At 45.5% G+C, this 21,339-nt stretch overlaps 2 protein-coding genes across 2 annotated transcripts; one reads left to right on the plus strand and one right to left on the minus strand.

Moving 5' to 3' along the window:
* Window positions 1-734: 734 nt before the first annotated feature.
* On the minus strand, window positions 735-4,537 carry tmem41b (transmembrane protein 41B). The gene is made up of 7 exons (XM_076156233.1): window positions 4,280-4,537; window positions 3,161-3,278; window positions 2,931-3,059; window positions 2,726-2,819; window positions 2,506-2,610; window positions 2,277-2,415; window positions 735-1,972 (listed from the first exon to the last, which is right to left on the minus strand). The coding sequence occupies exons 1-7, from the start codon at window positions 4,368-4,370 to the stop codon at window positions 1,803-1,805; spliced, it is 846 nt and encodes a 281-aa protein (XP_076012348.1). The 5' UTR covers window positions 4,371-4,537; the 3' UTR covers window positions 735-1,802.
* Window positions 4,538-8,067: 3,530 nt separating this feature from the next.
* ipo7 (importin 7) lies at window positions 8,068-20,715 on the plus strand. Its single transcript, XM_076155519.1, has 25 exons — window positions 8,068-8,267; window positions 11,067-11,148; window positions 13,032-13,182; window positions 13,291-13,449; window positions 13,533-13,689; window positions 13,941-14,030; window positions 14,142-14,236; window positions 14,592-14,676; window positions 14,783-14,917; window positions 15,268-15,367; window positions 15,457-15,533; window positions 15,693-15,809; window positions 15,958-16,047; window positions 16,172-16,337; window positions 16,450-16,610; window positions 16,766-16,894; window positions 17,773-17,839; window positions 17,971-18,096; window positions 18,195-18,292; window positions 18,405-18,500; window positions 18,650-18,870; window positions 18,977-19,185; window positions 19,273-19,479; window positions 19,675-19,791; window positions 19,873-20,715. Exons 1-25 carry the CDS (start codon window positions 8,184-8,186, stop codon window positions 19,968-19,970), a joined length of 3,117 nt encoding a protein of 1,038 aa, XP_076011634.1. The 5' UTR covers window positions 8,068-8,183; the 3' UTR covers window positions 19,971-20,715.
* The last annotated feature ends 624 nt before the right edge of the window (window positions 20,716-21,339 follow it).

The following is a 21,339-nucleotide window of genomic DNA, read 5'->3' on the forward strand; positions in this document are numbered from 1 at the left end:
TTTTGGCCTTCCTACTTTCAGGAACATCATTCACATTAGGACAGGGGCCGCCATCAATCAACCGTAATTCATTCAAGGGAAATGATTTAATAAATAGAAAATAATCAGATTTGATTAAGACTGAAAATCACAACAAACATCTCAAACACTTCATCCTGCATTACATCACGTTATACAACCTAACCCTGTGTGTTGCCGTGTCAGAGTTGTGATGTTTGTGTTGTGGTGTAATAATGAGTTTGATGTCAACTTTATTCAGAGTGAGTTGTTTTATTCTGAGATTAATTTATTAACTGATAATACAGAAACTCAAAATGCATTTTCCAGTCAACCAGGGATTTAAGGAGTAGAAATCAAAACCACATGAATGGATGTACACACACACACACACACAGTAGCATTGTGCCATCAAAAGTTTACACAGATTTCTTATTAGTTCCAACATGTAGTTTTGACATTTACAGTAAAAACACACAAATGAACGCCTCAGCATTAAGACACATGACTGACTCACTGTCAAAGTGATCAATCAGCTGCTCTAAGCTCTGTGAAGGAAAGAAAACTCAGTCACCAGATCCCATTCGTTACCTGCATGTACATTCACTCCATCCGCATCCACCTCCACACACACTCAAACACACACACAGCTCCTTTAAGCAGCAGCAGATACATGAGACAAAGTAAGTTCAACATTTAAATGAGAAATCTAGTTACGGGTTTTTTTGGAGCGGAAGACAAAACAAGTTATTTAAAGAAAACAAAGAGAATTGTGACGTAATACCTCTGATGGTGAAGAATAGAAGCTGGCTGTGTGTGTGTGAGTGTGAGTGTGAGTGTGAGTGTGTGAGTGTGTGTGTGTGTGTGTGTGTGTGTGTGTGTGTGTGTGTGTGTGCAATAAGAGCAGAGTAAAGTTCTGGGTCGGCTGCTGGAGTCGAGGCTCCGTTTCCTCAGACTGCATCTCTTTCCTGCTTTGTTCTGATTGAATACAAACACATGCAGGTGTCATTAACAAATAAGACCCAAGTCCAAATAGATGTCCAGGAGGTGAAACCTGTCATGCGACATCAGCAGGACCTCCTCTTCATCTCCAGCTTCCCTTCACTCTTAAGTTTCACCGCATGCAAGTTACCGAGTGGAGCCCCAGGTACAAAACAATGTAAGGTTCCAGAATCAAAGCTCATTCTTCAGAGTGGCGTCAGAGTTATTGCTGTCATGGTGAAGACGTTGTTAAACTTCAGATCAGATGAGAGTTAAAAATAAATATCAAACAGGAGTGGAATGTAAAAGGTGCTACGTACAGGAAGTAGAGACTGATAAGCTACTGACTGACTGACAGAGAGAGAATGTGATCCAATAGGACTGATGACTATGAGAGAGGTCGCATGAGGTCACTGGCACTTCAACGTAAAGTTGTGCGAGTTCAGATCCTGTAAGTAGCACCTTTGGTTGTGTGGCAACAATGATACAACATTTTTAAAAAAGCACATTTTTCTATTTACAAGACGACGTGCTCCAGTCAACAACGTATCAGACAGAAAACAAACAGGAAGTACAAAGCAGCGGCCGGTTTCTAATTGACTTAAAACTACAAAGAATCCAACCACCGCATGCATGTTGTGGTTGATGAGCGCTCGTTGTGCCGGCGGCCCGGAGGTTTCCGCCGCCCCCGCGTGAGAAGCGGGGGCCGAGGCGGAGAACGTGAGTGACGGCTGCGTGTCCGGTTCCTGAGCTGAGGGGGAGGAGGGGACGCGGGATCAGCCGGCAGGTGAGTTGAGGTGAGGCGTTTGTGTTTCTCCACTGTTCTACTCCATTTTCTGCTGAAGCCTTTTCTGGAAACACACCGGCAAGATGGAGATCACGGCGAGCACGCCCAGCACGGCCAGGGAGTTCCAGGACACCGCCTCGCCCGCCGTGGTCAGCTTGTACAGAGTCGTGCCCGCGTTGATCGCCACGAAGGACGGGGGCGCCACTCCTGTCAAACAGCCGAGAAGGAGGAAGGAGAGTCAGAATCACAAAAGATCACAAAATGTTTTAAGAAGACTTAAAAACAGAAGAGAGGGAGAGTGTGAGTGTGTGTGTGTGAGCGAGAGAGTGAGAGAGTGTGAATGTGTGAGTGAGAGTGAGTGAGAGAACGAGTGTGAGTGAGTGTGAGTGTGAGTGTGAGTGAGTGAGTGTGAGTGAGTGAGAGAGTGAGTGAGAGAGTAAGTGAGTGCAAATGAGTGAGTGAGTGAGTGAGTGAGTGAGTGAGTGAGTGAGTGAGTGAGTGAGAGGCTTACCAAGAAAGGTTCCTAAGAAGAAGACGCCTAAAGGCACATTGATGACAGGTGAGGTGATGTTGATGAACCAGTTAGGAAGGAACGGCGTTATCCTCAGAAAGATGATGTAGTTGATCAAATGATCTCTATGTTTGTCAATCTGCAAGCAAGAAGACAAAAGCATGAAGTCAATCTAAACCCTCCTATTACCTATAACATGATGAGACCCGTATTCGGTGTGACCTCTGACCTGTTGGGACCATCTCTGGGCTCGCTCTGTGAGGTATTTGTAGACCACCGGCCGCCCCACAAGGTAGGAGAGCATGTAGCAGAAGGAAGCACCGAGGCCAGAGCACTGCCAGAGAGGAGACATGTGATCAGAGACACTTGATAAGAGACACGTGATCAGAGACTGACATCAACAAGTAAATTCAAACACTCTTACTACCTCTCATACAGTGTTTACTCACCAGGCAGACTAAGAAGAGAGCCAGAGGGAAAGGGTAAAGGTATCCAGACAGGATGCTGAGGAAGATGGATCCAGGGATCGCAAACGTCTGGAGGCTGACGGAGGAGTCAAGGTGAACATTCAACATTCTTCTCTAACCTGTTTAGTCTTTCTCTACACTGTCACAAAGTGGGAAGATTTAAGAACCGCATTCACTCAAAGGATACAAAACATATGTGGTGAAGTAGGCCATCAGCACTTGGGTGTAGTAGGTGTCTTTGTACTTGGACAGGACCGTGCCCAGAGCTTTGGCGTCCTCCATGTCCTTAGGGATCTTTATCTTCTGCATCTCATCACTAGGAAAACAACGTAATGATTTGTTTATGTTATATGAAAAGCGTTACTGTAACCCCCCGACAACAGATAAGACTCAGTAAACCATAAAGGATGAACTCACTCAGTCAGCTCCGGAAAGTTCCTGTAGACCAGATACATGACTGAGGCCGCGCAGGTGAAGATGGAGAGCAGGATGAGGAGAGACGTGCGGGCTGAGCCTGCTTCAGTGTGAGGGACCTCTGTGGAGAAATTAGTTTATTGTTATGATAAGGAGACACAAGAAAATTCTACAAAATGGGGTCAAGTGTACAATGAGATTGACAGTGTGAGGTGGAGAGGTTGTGTGGATGTATAATGGTCATCGTCACTCCTCCTCCTGGTCAGTTAACTTCTGCACTTAACAGTTACACACTGACAGGACACATGTTAATATATAAGCCCATATCAGAGAGAGGGGGGGCAGAGAGTGAGAGAGTGTGTGAGTGTGTGTGCTGTCTTGCAGTTCACTAGCTGTTGGTGTGTGTCTTGTGTAATTTGCTTTTGTGTTTTGCATCATCACTCCTTCATCACTTCCCATGGGACAGACAGGCAGAGAGATAGAGACAGGCAGAGAGACAGACTCTGAGCCTGTCCCTTTCATCATGTTTAAAAAACATTACATATAAACGGTTTAAGGCTCAGCTTGTGTATTTGGTGAAAGATGTTACAGCTCCATGGAGCAGCTGTCACACAGTTAATACGTGTGTATCTGTGTATCTTTACACTCACTGAGTCATACATCATTTATTATCATACAGCCTCGTCAGTTCTAATTCAGCAATTTGGCTTAAATGGTGTAAAACGATGAGATATTGCTCCCATATTTCAGAATTCATAAGCTACCATTTTCCCTTTCAGAGGTTATTAACATGACATCATGCCGTGTGTGTGTGTAGTAATCGTTCGATCAGTCACTTCACAGCTGTCAGTCCTGTAGTTTAAATTACGTCATCATAACATGCTTCATGTTTTTCTGTCAATATCCACCGTCTAACCTGTTCGCTCGCGCGCTGCTAAGCTAGTTAGCAGAGTCATGGTCGGGCTAATGTTAGTTAGCCGGCGGCGGAGCTAACGGCGCTAACGGAGCTAACAGCAGCTGCCGACCCGCGGTGACCCCACAGAAGAGCGAAATTACTCCGGTATTCTGTATACGGTGATTCGGGTCGGTCTCTGCTGGACTTTGTTCTCCGGCTGAACCCACCTTTCAACACCGGCGGCTCCCCAGCGTTCACCTCCTCCTGCTCCGAGGCAAGCACGTCCGTCTCTCGTCTCTCTCTCCGTTTTTTGGCCATTTTCGTTGCTCAGCTCCTTGGCTGGTCTTTGGAGTCCGGTTGACTGAGCGGTGATTGTGACAGTTAGCCAGCGGGTGGAAGGATGCCGGTGCGGCGGTGACGGTTGGATGACACGGTCTGACCTCTTACCTTCACACCAAATAGCTCACATGATCTGATCAGCGCCCCCTGTCGGACAGTTCTGCTGCTGCTGCTGCTTCTGCTTCTTCTTCTTCTTCTTCTTCTTCTTCTGCTTCTTCTTCTTCTTCTTCTTCTTCTTCTTCTTCTTCTCCTTGAATATGAAGAACATGCAGAAAAGGTACATGTCGTCATCTAGTGGGCTCATGTATGCAGCAGCGCCATGACGTAATTAAACAAAAAAACTACAAATGTGTGGACAATAACAAAAGGAGAGGAAATGAGCCTTCACAACATCTCTATTAAATATTTTAATTAAATGGTAAAAATGAAGTTACGTTAAGTATTTGATTTCATATTTTTAGGGTATTTCTCTCAATTTCAATTTTTTCCACAGTACAGTAAGACATGTAGAGGTATTGCTGAGCTTTTTCTGGGACTCTGGTACACATTGCTTTGTCACTTGCGAGTCCATGTTCTAATAATACCTGCTTCTGCTTTCTCTTCATTGCCTCCATTTATGTATTAATGATTAGATTAGATTCAACTTTATTGTCATTGTGCAGAGTACGGTGCAGTTAGCAGCCAACTAGAAGTGCAAAAATGTACTATATTATTAACAGATTACTATATACAGGTGAATGTACAAGTAATCATTTAAAAATGTTAAATAGTGCAAAGGCGATTGTATGTGCAAAACAGTCAACAGTGTAACAATGGTTCAGTCCGATGTGAATGAATTATTAGTGCAAATAACAGCAGAGTGCAATGCTGCTTGTGAAGTGATGAAGTACAGTTCAGCAGGGTCACAGTTTTTGCAGTTTGTGAGCTTGCTCTCAATGGTACAGCGGTAGAAGTTCACCAGGATCTTCTACTTTTGGATATCAATCAGCTTTTTTTGCCCATACAGTCTGCTTATCCATGGCCCCTCATCCCATCATGTCCTATAACCCAAGAGAATCAGCCCCATACTTTGGGATTCTCAACAAGTTGTTACCCACTTCTAAAACTCAATCCCTTCTCACTGGCAGGACATAAAACCACGTGATACTGCAGTTGAGGCAGAACCGATTATCACTGACTGGCTTAATCTGTTCTATCCATTCAAGAGCCACTGTAATTGTTTGTTCTGTTGAATAAGCAGATATATTAGCTGTTGGCCTCAGGGCCTTAGCCAGCCATGAGGTCACCGAGGTCCGGCCCTCGGTAATTGTTTGAGGGTGGAAAATAAAAAAACGACTATATAACTATAGTCAGGGGTGTGTAAATAAAAGGTCACCTGTCATTACATATCACAATGTTATTGCAAAGAAACCTTAATAAGAACAGCATCAACATCAACATAGCCAAAAACACTTAAGTTAAATTATTGTCTGTCAGATATGACCCGTGTAAACAACATGTGTGTGATCAATCACTCTGTCATGTGAAGGCTCCAAACGTGACTCAGAGTCTAATGGACAACTCACAGGACTGGAAGCTAATGAATGATCACTGGAAAATATCACTGGACAAGAAGAGAGTTCTCAGGCAGTGGGATGTGTCTGAACATAGTAGGATCCAGTAAGCCCGCCATGGAAAAGTCATACATGTTTTGAAGATTAATTAGTCATGAAAAATATGTCCCTGTTCCCTTTGCACTAACTGATGGCCATCTGTGTTTGTCTTATTTTGTGTCATTTCAGTGAGCCATGAAGTGAGGAAGTGGAGGGAAAATCAGGAGATTCGCTTAACACAAGTTCATGTGTGCACACACATTGAAATAAATGGCTTATAATAGTATATAACATGTATACGTGTAGTGTATAGTTAGTGGGTCCCTTGGATTTCCATAGAAATAAGAAATAATCATGACAGTTTTACATATGGCAGGGTTTTAATATGCACAACCTTGCTATCCAACCTAATATGCAAATGATAACTTGATTAATCTCGGATAAGGCATCTCCTGCTTTTACTAATAATGCACATGTACATTAGGTGTAGGCTAAAAGCTCGTCCAATGGCTTTATATTGATCTAGAGCAAAGCACCCTTCATTCTCTCATTCTCCTGACCTTTGTTAATGGTTACTGCGAGAGCAAGCCTGACTGGTGATTGCTGCCTGACAAAGGTGAAAGGAAACTCATCATTTCAGTCATGGTTCAGCTTCTTGCCAACAGTGACGCATGTTGCAGGCAATTGTAGGATCGTGCTTGGCACAACTCAACACAAACAAAAGATAAACAGAGACACACTCCAATTTGTCGCGATGACCCTCCTGTAACATCCTCCCCTTCCTTTTACCCTCATTCCTCCCCCTGAATAGCTTTAACGCTAGTAAAGTCACCCCTTCATGACATAACGAATGACGTCATTATCAACTGTGACATCTTTCATGAAATCATTTTTTGAACGTTCATGTCCCCCACTGCTATAATTCTGTAAAGAAATAAAACATAAAGTGAAAATGTAAATGAAATGATAAGCACCTGAGGCAAATGCGGGGACCCCTGGATAATGTTTCTGGCAAGTTAAGAGGCAATAGGAGGGCTGGTACACATTGTATTGAACCCCTCATATGTATGATGATCATGAATGATCTATCTATCTATCTTTAATACAGTTTGTAGGACAGACTTATATTGATATATTCATTTTATATTTTGCTGTCATTTGTTGCAATAATGTGATCTTCACTGATGCCTGATTCCCTGTTTTTTTTTTGCTGTTTGATTTGCTTTTTTGGAAGGTTTGAAAAGTATTGTTTGCATGTAAAAATGTATTACTAAAAACATCTCTGATTACACTCAAAACACACCTGATCAAGTATATCGTTGTCAGTTGGGAGCTACTAGCAATACTATGTGATTCCTCTTGAAATCTTGAGTAGCTAGGCCAGGATCAATGGAATTGCGGGAAAAGCATAGAACAACCAATTTGGCCACACATGGGCCAATATGTCCTGCAAAAACATAATCCACCCTGAAATATGTGAGCCCCCATGCCGGCATGTTTTAAGCCATGTTGTATTGCTGCTGAAACCTACAGAGGAGTATTAGGGCCACTGATTAATAATAATGATAATGATAATAATAATAATAATAATAATAATAATAATAATAATAATAATAACAATAATAATAATAATATTAGTATAATAGTATAATAATATAATATAGTATAATATAATATAATATAATATAATATAATATAATACAATACAATACAATACAATATACTTATTATAATAAAATTTAATATAATTTAATATAATATAATATAATATAATATAATATAATATAATATAATATAATATAATATAATGTAATAAAGTCTTGTTTTCTTTTTCTGCTTTTTCTACCTTATACATACAAAAGGTGTATTATGTGTTTATTGTAAATTTGTTACTGGAAAAATAAATCTAGAATCCAAATTTATTTTCTGGAATCAATGTATCCAGCCGGGGTTCACTTTAGAGAACTACAGCACAGAGCTACGACATAATGCTACAAACTGAAAACTACAACTCCCACAATTCCTCCGTCGGAAGCGCATGTTCTTGTTGCACAAATTTGGCGCTGATCTATCCGGGTACTTCATTCACTGCTTCCTTTCGCGCCGGGTAACCGGAGAGCCGTGCGTCCATGTGCGCAGTGACTGGGAATTGATAGACCTGTGAAATATTAAAATCCGAGCCGTAAACAGAGATTTTGCTATGGATCCAGAGGCTTTGGTCGAGGCCCTGCGGGGCACCATGGACCCCAACCTGCGGGAGGCCGCGGAGAGACGGCTGAACGAGGTAAAAGTTAAGATGAAGAGGCGAGGATGATGGTAGTTGTGGCGCGGTCTCGGATCGGGCCTCGTCCGCTCATAACATCAAGATGGTGCGATCACGAAGGCTGGGATCTGCTGTCGATAACGGCCACAGACGGAGCGTTAAATGACGCTATTCTACATATTCATCCCCTCGGCCCCGTCACAGCTTTATACCCGTTAACGTGAAGCCACCATCGTTTGTGTATTTTGATGACAAACTCGCGTGCCAGTAACTAACGCCAACGTTAGCATACGGGTGAGCCAGCTGTGTCGCTAATGCTAACAGGCTAGCCCCACTCGCGGTGGTGAGCAGCTAATTGTTAGCTCGTCACGCAGGTTTTGGTTAATTTCAATGGTGAAGCGGTGTCGTGGTTACGTGCTCGGTGTGTTAAAGTGCCGATGTAAACATGTGAACGGGGCGGCGTGCGTTAGTAAGTGACTTGACAACGCGTAATTAATGGCTAGCTGCTAGGCTATGGCGAGCTAACTTGGCTACTTGTTGGCTGGAGTGCCGTAGCTGCTGCTCACGTGTCACTGACAAACCCAGCAGAGATGACATTCACTTTACCACGGAGTTAGCTCGCCGCTGCTAACGACGCGCTGCTGTTAGCACGCAGGATTGTCACTCTCTGCTCGCGAACCTTAAATATTGCGGTATATTTTTAGTAAATGATTTCATACGTCCTGGACTGAGTTCCATGTGATATTTGCTAAGGTTCAGTTAGCAGGAATGTCTCGGTTGAGTCAGCAGAGCAGCCAACTCTCTACTTTGTGTTTCACTCGATTGTCTAGTTTCCATTTTCTTCTGTTAGGTGTTCGTAGTTGTTAATGGATACAAATCTACAGGATCTATTCTAAAAGAGTAATGTGATACAGAATTTCATACCGTTGAGTCAGCGTAATCGGAAGAAACCGGTCTGATTAACGTCAGAAATGTTTAGAATTCCTCTCACATTCCAGATCCCAAAAGTTACATTTCAGATTTAAAGGGCTCCATTTAACAGCGATGTGAAACAAAATAATAAGGTAATAAGTTGTTATATTTGAACTGGGTGAATTATCTGTTGGTATAGTTGTCAGTAAATGTTATGTTTTAATAATGTTTGATTCAGCAGTATTAGGTCACACACACACGCACTTAAAACACTGTGCTGTGGCTTCATTAATGTTCTAATCTAACTAAAATTAAACAGTCATAGACGACACTCACTTAGCACGTTTGTTCCCATTCCTATATTTTATAAAGGTGTAATATCACCACATGAATGCTGAACATGGAGGGCACAGTTGGGGAGACGTTCCCTTGTTGCTTGGTAGAAACGTTTCCAGAGTGACCGACTGTGTTGGAGTAGAAAGTTTATGAAAGCAGTAGTTCAGTATATTGTAGAACCTGCAGATATGACCGTACAAATGTATGCTTCAGTCTTTACTGGAGCACCATAATGGCTGAAGGCATGAATATGAATCTGTGGGAGTTGGAGTTGAACCCTGCATGTTTCCCTTCAGCCTCATGAGTGGAACGCTCCCACACCAAAGCTTCATTTTCTTTTTTTACATTTCTGCAGGGATGATGAGTGTTGTAATCTGACGTGAACCGTACCATTACACCTACAATAAAGTTTTTTGCTCTATTGTGTTTGAAGAATAAAGCTCTCCACTGCGCCTGGGAAGCAGTTTGGTTCTCTGCATTTTTATCAATCGATGTTGTTGCCCAAACAAGTAATCAGAACTACAGAAAATAAAATCATTCAGAGGTAAATTATAGATGGAAAATAAAAGAATCAAACAATGTACAAGTAGCAATAAAGGATTGCAGCTGATAAGTGGTGTGTATCAGCCGTCTGCTTCCTGCAGGCTCCATCAATACATTAAATTGAAGTGTCTGCATGTAGAAAGTGGAGACTGAATAGTGAATAAAGTGTGAAAAAATTGGGAGACCGTGAGTAATTTACTTACAGGTTACAAGATGCATCAGGTAAATGGTAATGGGACACAAACACCAGAAAGCCCTTCTGTGGTTGTGGTGGTAGACATGTCTCATACACGGATCATACTGTATGTCATCAGGGTGTGGGTTGATAAGAAAAAAAAAATGTATTGAGTTGCTCTTTGATCTTTATGGGGAATGGGGTCATTAGTCATCACAGGAACTTGAGTCATGTCTCTGACATCACAATGTTGTAGACAGATGTGACTCGGCCTTCGATTGGCAGTAGATTATAAGAGAAGTCTCTCCGTTCAATGTGAGAACAATTTGACACATTCTTCAGTTCAATAAATCATTAATGTAGAAATTCAGCCTATTGATCAGTTTAGATTTTCATTCGTGGAGGACGGAGATTTGCTTTCACTTTCTTAACATGGATGATTGCTTTACCTTTTGTGTTTGTATAGAATTTAGTGCCTTGCGTTGCTACAGCAGTGATTCAGGTCACGACATATACCAGAATATTTAACAGAACTGCTGATCTATCACTCAGTCGTGGTCATTTTCTGATTGAGTTGACAGTAAAGGGCTGATTGAATACTTTCCTGAAGACGCCCCGGCACCATCCTGGTATCCAGGGGCTGGAAACATGAGTCACTTAACTACCACTCCCAACAGGCCCTAGGTCCCCTGAGCAGGAGTGGTCTTCATGTGAACCTTTAGGGTCCATATGATCCCTTAACATCGATTGTGCCTTAATACATTCTGGTTGCTAGTCACAGTTAAGCTGAACAACATTAACATTCAGATGTGGGCGTCTATTCTTTCTAACTGTTTTTCCATTCTGATTTGCAGGGTCACACCCAGGTAAACTTTGTGTCCACCCTGCTGCGTGTCACCATGTCTGAACAGTTGGATTTGCCTGTCAGGCAAGCAGGTGAGTCTCAATGGTCATTATAGTGCCCAGGAAATGAATGTGCAACTTGAAATCAAATGCCGTCAAATATTGTGCCGGAATAGAACCTCTGTAATGAATCCTTACTGAGGGAGGGAGGGAGGGGGAGAGAGAGGAATCCCCATGTTGGTGAGGGAGGATGCAGAGGTGGACATGTTATCTGTGCTCTGGTAAACAAGGCTCAATGGGAAACTTTATAAGCCTCAAATCATGGCAAAGAACTGCAATACAAATCAGAAAATTGCTGCAGTCCCTTAAACATTGACGATTCATCTGATGGTTGAATTTGACATTTCCACCAGAAGAGTGTGTCGGGCTGCTGTTGAGCTCATGTGGAGATTGTTGCAGACTCCTGTTTACATCAGATATGTTCTGATTCATTGTTGGACAGCTCACTTATATAATGGTTAAAAAAAACAAAAAGAAGCTAAGTGATGATACATTATTGTCTCTTGTGATTTTTGTGAGGCTAAAGTGCCTCACTGGAGTGCAGTGGACATGTGGGGGTGGCTTAAATATAGATAGGTTTTACTTTTGTAAAATGTTGCTGTGCCAGAAAGGTGTTGACTTATTAGTCATAATAACGTCCCAGACAATGGATGTGCAGTAATGATGCCTCTCCATCTCTGTACCAAAGAGACGGCCGACACAGCCGAGATGCTCCTGCTGTGTTGCTCCTGGCTGCTTAAACGTCCCGGGTGGTTCAGTAATGATTACACCAACTACAGAGGCTAACTGAGAAACTGTCATGTCACAGTTTTCTCTTTGAGACTCAAAGTGCTGTGCTTCAAAATTTAGCATTCTCTGCTGAACATGAAGTCATGAGCTGTAAGAAGTCAATCTAGACTAAGTTTGCCTCTATATGTCCCTGCTGCTGCACTTAAGTTTAAGTGTCGAGAACACAAAGTCTGTCTACAGGGAAACACAAACCGTCTCCACGCAACAGATGCTCCCCTGCTCTACATGGAGTCTTATCATGACGGAGAGCTGTCTCGCTCCCGTCTCCTCCCTCTCTGACCACCATGGCTCAAATGTGGAAGTGGCGTTAAGCGTCGTGAGGAAATTGCGACAATAGCTGCTGTAATGCTGCGTTCCGGCTCTCATTGGAAGGTGGTAAATACTCAGCACACTTCCAGAAACCCTGTCAGTCCAAACAAACAAAAACATTAAATTATTGATATAATGATGCATTCTGTGGCTATTTCATCCATTATAGCTGCTGTAGTTCTCCTCCTCTCAGGCTTCACCGTGCTGTGTGTTGGTACAGTTTGGTGGTCTTGGAGGCGGTGTTAGGGGGGGCTTTATGCGCCGTCAGCAGTCACAGGCTGGATTATGATTGCCTCGCCAGCGGTGTGTAGACACGTGTGTCAGCAGTCTGACGTCCGCCTCCCGGCCCTGGCTCTCCTCCGCTCCCTCAGATGCCTCTCTCCCCCGTGAGCCGCAGACCTCAGCGGGGCCCCTCTTTGTAGACGCCCGTCCAGCTGACACCCGTGTGCCACATTCAGATCAGATGGAACAACGCATCTCTGAAGTTAGGATTGAGGCAGATGAGGCTTTAGACTCTTAGATTTCCACTAATGCTTCTATCTAGGTCCCTTTAACGGTGTGTCGGGGTTTGTTCAGGCAGAATTCTGGCAGTGCAGCCTTCAGGAGGAATCACTGAACATAGGGATTCTCTGGAAAACCACAACACCTCCCTGTCCTCCTCCTGCTGTGTCATGAGACTGTCTCCTGGTTTACCCACTGGATGCTTCTATTAAACCATATGACTCTCCTGCCTGTGTGATCGGTGTTGTTGAAGGTTGTGTTCTGTAAAAAGGGGTCAGTCTGTAACCGGCGCTCTTTGTGTTTGTGTCTTTATCTAGGTGTGATATACCTTAAGAACATGATAACCCAGCACTGGAGCGATGGAGAGACTGCCACAGAGACGCCCGTGAATAACATCCCGGACGAGGACAGGCAGTTCATTCGAGACAACATAGTGGAAGCCATCATCCACTCACCCGAGCGCATCAGGTAACCACGCTTTGAATACAAGAAAGAAGAGCGGCAGGAAGGGGACACTCTGTCTCAGTTTCACCCACGCCCCCCCTCCCCATCTAAAACCATCTATTCACTCGTCAGGGTCCAGCTGACGACATGTATACACCACATGATCAAACACGACTACCCCGGCAAGTGGACAACCATTGTAGACAAGATCGGCTTCTACCTGCAGTCGGACAACAGCTCAGGGTGGCTGGGCATCTTGCTCTGCCTCTACCAGCTCGTCAAGAACTACGAGTAGGTCCCACTTCTCTGTTTCCTGCGGTGTGTGAGTCTGTAGGTCGTGGGCTTAACGTTGTGTTTTTGTTGCCATCGAACAGATACAAGAAACCAGAAGAGCGCCAGCCCCTGGTGGCGGCCATGCACATCTTTATGCCCATGCTGAAAGAACGCTACATCCAGCTGCTGGCCGACGCCTCCAGCGACTCTGTCCTCGTGCAGAAACAGATCTTCAAAATCCTATATGCTCTGTTCCAGGTAATGGAGACACGAGAGACCTGGTGTCTGCTCGTCTCAGACTAAGCTTCCTGTGTGGTTTCAGTCTCTCTGATCCACACACACACACACACACAAACACTGCAGCACTACAGAGATAAAAGAGTTAACGCTGAATCAGCATGAAATCGACCATGATTCAAACATAACATAGTACAGAATGTGAGCAGTTTACATTGTTAATAATCCTGATTTGTTCCAACCTAAATGGACTTCCTGGTTTGTCCTCACAGTACAACCTCCCCCTGGAGCTCATCAACAGACAGAACCTGACAGAGTGGATGGAGATCCTGAAGACGGTGGTGGACAGAGATGTGCCTCCGGTGAGAGAACGACATTAACACACGCTGCTCTAATGTTGAAGTGGTTGCATACAGAAAGTACACAGCTCTCCGTAAACTGACGCCTGTGCTGGTTGCTTCTTGTCCTGGCAGGAGACGATGCAGGTGGACGAAGACGAGCGGCCCGAGCTGCCCTGGTGGAAGTGTAAGAAGTGGGCCCTTCACATCCTGGCCCGACTGTTTGAGAGGTAAGATCCCATCGGCACTGTGAGCCCGGTGCTCCGTCTCTCTCTGGCCCACCTGCTGCTGCTGTGGGGGGAGTGTGTGTGTGTGCGCCTCTCCAACTGTGTCCCACCAGCCCACACACACCAGCCCATCTCCCTCTGCTCAAAAACGCTCCTTATAGCCTCTTAATAAGCTTCATTCACATGTAACTCATCCTCAGCTCTTAGTTAGTCCTCCTAGTCCCTCATTTAACCCTTTCATCACACTTAGACCCATGGTGTAACGTAGACTTCAGCATGTTCAGGGTTAAGGGAGAATGTATAATCATAGTATTACTTAAACATTTTTATTTACTCCACTTCTCCATCCTCTCTGCAGATATGGAAGCCCAGGCAACACAACCAAAGAGTACACAGAGTTTGCAGATCTTTTCCTCAAGGAATACGCCGTCCCTGCTCAGCTGGTAAGAAGTCTGCAGGGTTCACTGTGATCTGCACTCATCCGGTTTGTGTGTCTTTGGTTAGTGCATCACAGAAACGAGGACTGACTTTTGTTCTTCCGTCTGCTAGGTGCTGCTGAAAGTCTTGTATCAATACAAGGAAAAGCAATATGTGGCCCCTAGAGTCCTGCAGCAGACACTCAACTACATCAACCAGGGCATCGCACACGCTCTGACCTGGAAGAACCTCAAACTACACATCCAGGTAGGAACACAGAGACACGGCTCAGACTCTGCCCTGCGCACACACACACACACACCACACGGCAGAGCTGAGGTCTAGTGACAACATGCTTGTGTGTGTTGATGGGCAGATGATTGAAGGAAGTATTCAGCCCAAGCTACAATTACTGGAGTTATATTTAAACACCAAAGATGTTTACCTCAACTATTCAACTTCCTTTATTTCATCAGTCCACTGTGTTGACTAAACAGGAAAGAAGAAGCAGCAGCAGTCTTATTTGAACACGCTTGTTTGTGTGTGTGTGTGTGTGTGTGTGTGTGTGTGTGTTTGCGTGTGTGTGCGTGCGTGCGTGTGTGTGTGTGTGTGTCCAGGGCATCATTCAGGACGTGGTTTTCCCCCTCATGTGCTACACGGACAGTGACGAGGAGCTGTGGCAGGAGGATCCTTATGAATACATCCGCATGAAATTTGGTGAGGCGTGAATCTGCTCTCATGATCTCAAACCATTTTACATGTTCAGCTTTTTAACACAACGTCTCCTCTCTGCGTCCCCATTCTAGATGTGTTTGAGGACTTCATCTCTCCTACCACAGCGGCCCAGACGCTCCTCTTCACTGCATGCAACAAAAGGAGAGAGGTGAGATTGAAGCTCTGTGAATTCCTTTTTGAATCTGTGATTTGGCTTTGATGCAAATCTGCAGATTATAAAAAGAAAGCGTCGTAGCAGAACCACAAAGTGAAGCCGCCTCTCTCCCGACGCCTCACTCATCCCTTTTGTCGCCTCGCTCCGCTTCAGGTCCTGCAAAAGACGATGGGCTTCTGCTACCAGATCCTGACCGATCCGGCCTCTGACCCCAGGAAAAAGGACGGCGCCCTCCACATGATCGGCTCTCTGGCTGAGATCCTACTGAAGGTAACGTTTCTCCGCCCGTTAATCTTCTCTCGGCTTGGACGGCGCGATGCGAGTCCTTTGTCCTCGGAATGTCTCTCGGTTTGTTCTTTTTATGGGATAAGTGCTTAACTGGTGGTTTGTGTAACTTCCTGTTCTCTTCTCTGTACAGAAAAAGATTTATAAGGACCAGATGGAGTTCATGCTGCAGAATCATGTCTTCTCCCTCTTCCGTAGTGAACTGGGCTACATGAGAGCCAGAGTAAGTCATCTTATCCCAGCGGGCGGACCTGAGACGTGTGTGTGTGTGTTGCACTGGATGAGGCGGCTTTGTGCTGGAGCGTTCTCTCAGCCTCTCCCCTCTCTCCCTCTCTCTCTCTCCACAGGCCTGTTGGGTGCTGCATTACTTCTGCGAGGTGAAATTCAAAAGCGACCAGAACCTGCAGACGGCCCTGGAACTGACCCGCCTCTGTCTGATCAACGACAACGAGATGCCGGTGAAGGTGGAGGCCGCTATCGCCCTGCAGGTCCTCATCAGCAACCAGGAGAAAGGTGAGGAAGACATGGGGCTCAGTCAGAGGACGCAAGCCACAGACGCCACAAAGGGAAACGGAGGCCTCATGAATGGATTCTTTGTAAAATCAAACTCTTTTGTATTTTTCAGCCAAAGAATACATCACTCCCTTCATCCGGCCAGTGATGCAGGCGCTCCTGCATATCGTCAGGGAGACAGAGAACGATGACCTCACCAATGTGATACAGAAGATGATCTGTGAATACAGCGACGAGGTCACACCCATCGCAGTAGAGATGACGCAGCATCTGGTGAGTTCACTCAGGAGGGAGGGAGCGTCTGAAAGCGCTCTGAGTTCAGTCGATATGAAGCAAGGCTAGGAAATTGCCGTGGCTTCCTGTGTGAAGTAGCGGTGCGTTTGTTCTCGGAACTTGCATAACAATCTCACATGTGCCTCCTCTGTCAGGCGATGACGTTCAACCAAGTGATTCAGACGGGGCCGGACGAGGAGGGGGGAGACGACAAGGCTGTGACGGCTATGGGCATCCTCAACACCATCGACACGCTGCTGAGTGTGGTGGAGGACCATAAAGAGGTGAGCAGGCGGCCCCCCAAACACACACACACACACACACTCTCTCTCTCTCTCTCCTGACCGATCGCCCAGCTCAGTGCCACTTCCTGTGCCGAAGCAGCTCTGGCCTGCTTGTAGTTTTACTGCCAACACACTTCAGCCACCCACCAACTCCTGGAAACACACTCTGTTCTCACCGTGTTCAGAATGACTCAGAGGCTGAGGCAGGAGCTAGAAATAGTGCCGGGGCACGTTGCCACCGTGTCTGCAGAACCATAGGGCCGCTGATACTTCGAGCCAGAGAGCCGTTAGATTGGACCGAGCGGCGTTTTGATTACGTCACAAAGGAGTCGTTTGGGTTTGAGGGCTCGCTGAAGCACTTCACTGTGGCTGCAGGGAAGTCCTGTCAGCTGCACAGGGAAGCTGGCTAATGGCCACATTTGATCTATGCGTTGGAGCAGATACATTAGAGGACAGGTGGACACACACACACACACACACACACACACACACACACACACACACACACACACACACACACACACACACACACACACACACACACACACACTCACACACACAGGTGCTTGTTTTGACTCAGAATGATTGACTCATGGCTGCTCTCGTGACTCGGTTCCCCTGTGTGGTGGTTTTAACTTTTTGGATGCGAGGCAGAAACGGTTAATGAACGTTATGCAACATCGCATGCTGACGCGTGCGACAGACGGAAAAGTGTGCGAGTGCCTGCCGCAAAGACGAACCACAAGCTGGGCTCTCGTTCCGTTCACAGCACAGCTACAGGCGACTCAGTGTGTGTGTGTGTGTGTGCGTGTGTGTGCGCTACCTTGCAACTATTGATTATCTTCATTAAACATGGATTATCTGTTCCACATTCTCAGATCACCCAGCAGCTGGAGGGAATCTGCCTGCAGGTGATCGGCACGGTGCTGCAGCAACACGTTCTGGGTAAGCAGGACTGCTTCTTCATGTCCTTCTGCATTCCTCAGGGTGTGTCCTGCCAACGCACCGCCTGCTGGCTCAGGTGTTTGGCTGTTGAACCTCTCCCCCTTCTACATGCCGCCTCTTCTCTCATGCAGAGTTTTACGAGGAGATCCTGTCCCTGGCCCACAGCCTGACGTGCCAGCAGGTGTCACCGCAGATGTGGCAGCTTCTTCCCCTGGTCTACGAAGTCTTCCAGCAGGATGGATTCGACTACTTCACAGGTAGGATCTCCAGTTAAGAAGGTTTCTCTGAATGACTACAGACAAAACATTTGCGCTGGAAGTTCTGCTGTGACTCAAACGTCTTGTTTTGTTTCCAGATATGATGCCTCTGCTCCATAACTACGTCACAGTGGATACAGACACGCTCCTGTCCGACACCAAATACCTGGAGATTATCTATAGCATGTGCAAGAAGGTAAATACTGATACACTTCATCACAGGATATTAGATTGTGTGTGTGTATACAACAGCTCTTACTGCTGATCAGTGTGCCTGTAAGTTGACATCAGTGTGTGTCTTCACTCAGGTCCTGACGGGGGATCCAGGTGAGGATCCCGAGTGTCACGCAGCCAAGCTACTGGAGGTCATCATTCTGCAGTGCAAAGGTCGCGGCATCGATCAGGTCAGTGTCTGCTACAGAGGAATACATTTGTGTTTAAGTCTCAGTGCATTAACTTCAAAAGGATAGTGCGTTGTAGACATCTCTACACGGCTGTAAGGTTCTGTAGGTCTCTTTTCTACATTGTTGTGTTGTTGTTGCTCGTGTTGCAGGTTGTGCCTTTGTTTGTAACGGCTGCACTGGAGCGTCTGACCCGGGAGGTGAAGACCAGTGAGCTGAGGACTATGTGCCTGCAGGTGGCCATCGCTGCACTTTACTACAGCCCCCCTCTTCTTCTCAACACCCTGGAGAACCTCCGCTTCCCCAACAACACTGAGCCCATCACTAACCACTTCATCACACAGTGGCTCAAAGATGTCGACTGCTTCCTCGGGTAAGATCGGTTTGATTCTCGACTCTCATTGGCCAAGTTAACTACACGTTTCGTCAACTTGTGGATTGATGGCATCTCTAACTCTCTGGTTCTTCTGTACTTGCAGCCTCCATGACAGGAAGATGTGCGTCCTGGGTCTGTGTGCCCTGATCGACCTGGACCACAGGCCCCAGGCCATCAACCAGGTGGCCGGCCAGCTCCTCCCCGCTGCCATCCTGCTCTTCAGCGGCCTTAAGAGGGCCTACGCCTGTCGAGCAGAACATGAAAATGACGACGACGACGATGATGAGAACGGAGAAGACGATGATGAAAATGGTGAGATGAAGGCACTTGGCGGTTTGTTGTCCACTTTGTGTGCAGAGTGATGCTAACAGATTAACCCTCCACTCTCTGTGCCGTCAGCTGAGCTGGGCAGCGACGAGGATGACATTGACGAAGAGGGACAGGAATACCTGGAGATGTTGGCGAAGCAGGCGGGAGAGGACGGAGATGACGAAGACTGGGAGGAGGACGATGCTGAGGAGACGGCACTCGAGGGCTACAACACCGCTGTAGATGATGAAGACAACTTGGTCGACGAGTATCAGATCTTCAAAGCCATACTACAGAGTAAGAACACACACTTATTAGATGAAATGTTAATAGTGTGAAGGCTAATCCACAAAATATGAACTAGATGGATGAAATGGATCAAAATAGTTGGTAACACATTGCATTATGGGGGATTTGGTCCGTCTGAATCGCCTCTTTTGCCACTTCCATGCTCGTGCAGTGACTTGACTTCCCTTGATTTTTGCCGTGCAGATATCCAGGCACGTGACCCAGCATGGTACCAGGCACTAACACAAGCCCTTGACGAGGAACAAGGAAAGCAGCTTCAGGATATTGGCACACTTGCAGACCAGAGACGGGCAGCACACGGTAAGAACACGCCGCCGCCTTGTAAACACGCCTCAGAGACCCAGTAGTTTACCGTAACCGCGCCTTCTCGTCTCGTTACAGAATCCAAGATGATAGAGAAACACGGTGGATACAAATTTGCAACGCCAGTGGTGCCATCAACCTTCAACTTCGGAGGCACCGCTCCAGGAATGAATTGAGTCATCTGTCCTACTTTTTATTACTCTGTGACTGATTGTAGTGAAGTGAAAAAAGCTTGTGTTGTTCCCTTAAGTAGTGGTTCCAGAACTGGTTCTTCTCAGTCATTCTTCAATCTGTCAAATGGGGATAAAGCACCAGAAGATGTGGGAGAGCAACCAAATGCAACCAATGGCTGGGGAAAACAAACCAAGAACTTGAGCACGATGCAAGAGAAGAAGCTCTGAACAACGTTGTCTTCTGGAGTCCGACGTGGAGGGGGATACCATAATGGCAACTCTCTTTCCCACTTAAACAAATTTGGGGGCTAACAGTTTGAAATTGATAATGGGACTAAATACTTCATTATCACTGTACAGGCCATTTGGCTGTAATAAGGTCATACCTCTGGTAGTGGTGATATCTACGTTATTTTCTGCATAAATACTCACGTTTATGCACATACAAGCCACGGTTATTGATTTTTCAAGCAGCCTTGAAAAACAACCAGAGGCATTTGTAAGGTGTCAAGCAGCTGTATTCATATGTAGCATATTGGATACTTCATAGCACTATGTGATGCCTGATCTCTGTAAATTAATGACTAGCACTTTCATATTGTTCAGGTCTCCTAGCCTTCTGTATCAGACTGCAAATTTTTTAAATTGATGAAGACTATTTAAAGTGAAATTGTTACTTTGCAAGCGATCTCTGTAATGGCTGGTTGTCCAATTACCTGGCTACGGTGCGGATCAGGGGACAATTCTTCTTGATTTCAGGACAAAAACAGAGGATGCTCTCGGTGTTCAGTATGGCTACAGGACATGTGTTTGTGGGCACTGAAAGTACAATTGGATACATCATTGAAGCATGTACAATTGGACTTGTCGTGGAGGTCTCAAGCTTTTGGTTGGTGTATGGATGAACCATCTATATATACAACAACATATTAAAAAAAACACAAAAAAAAAGCTAAGGGAATTTGTGCCCAAGAGTGTTTCCTTGTACCGGCACACCGCTCGCCCGGCTCTGTGTGGACATGAACGTGCTGGAGTGTCGCAGAGTTTGAAAATGTTTTCCAGGCTTGCAAATATTTAGGAAAATGATGGGAAAGTTTCAGACGAGTCAGGAGAGTTTTGGGTAATGACGGTACAGAAAAGCCAGAAGCCCAAAGAGGAAAAGAATATTTTCCTCTGCAGATCCGTGCTGGTTGCTGCTTTGAGATGTCGGCTGTCTCTTTTCTCTGATTTGACTATTTGCTAGACTGGAGCTTCCTGGCAGAGATCAGCTCTAGTCATCTGTCACAGTGCCAGACACATGTCTGGCCATCTGTCTCAAAATATAAATCACTTATGGCTTAAAATTGACATGCTGGGGGCTACATCCCACAGG

The sequence above is a fragment of the Genypterus blacodes genome, unplaced genomic scaffold, assembly GCF_046128005.1.
Source record: "Genypterus blacodes isolate CSIRO-AG114 ecotype Tasmania unplaced genomic scaffold, CSIRO-AGI_Gbla_v1 ptg000067l_1, whole genome shotgun sequence".
In the NCBI taxonomy this organism is placed as follows: Eukaryota; Metazoa; Chordata; class Actinopteri; order Ophidiiformes; family Ophidiidae; genus Genypterus; species Genypterus blacodes.

Coding starts and splice junctions, on each gene's coding strand:
- ipo7 (XM_076155519.1), top strand. CDS start 8,184: ATGGATCCAGAGGCTTTGGTCGAGGCCCTGCGGGGCACCATGGACCCC. Junction 8,268..11,066: donor CGGAGAGACGGCTGAACGAG/GTAAAAGTTAAG, acceptor TCTGATTTGCAG/GGTCACACCCAGGTAAACTT. Junction 15,368..15,456: donor ATACATCCGCATGAAATTTG/GTGAGGCGTGAA, acceptor TCCCCATTCTAG/ATGTGTTTGAGGACTTCATC.
- tmem41b (XM_076156233.1), bottom strand. CDS start 4,370: ATGGCCAAAAAACGGAGAGAGAGACGAGAGACGGACGTGCTTGCCTCG. Junction 3,279..4,279: donor GGAGCCGCCGGTGTTGAAAG/GTGGGTTCAGCC, acceptor ATTTCTCCACAG/AGGTCCCTCACACTGAAGCA. Junction 3,060..3,160: donor AACTTTCCGGAGCTGACTGA/GTGAGTTCATCC, acceptor TTGTTTTCCTAG/TGATGAGATGCAGAAGATAA.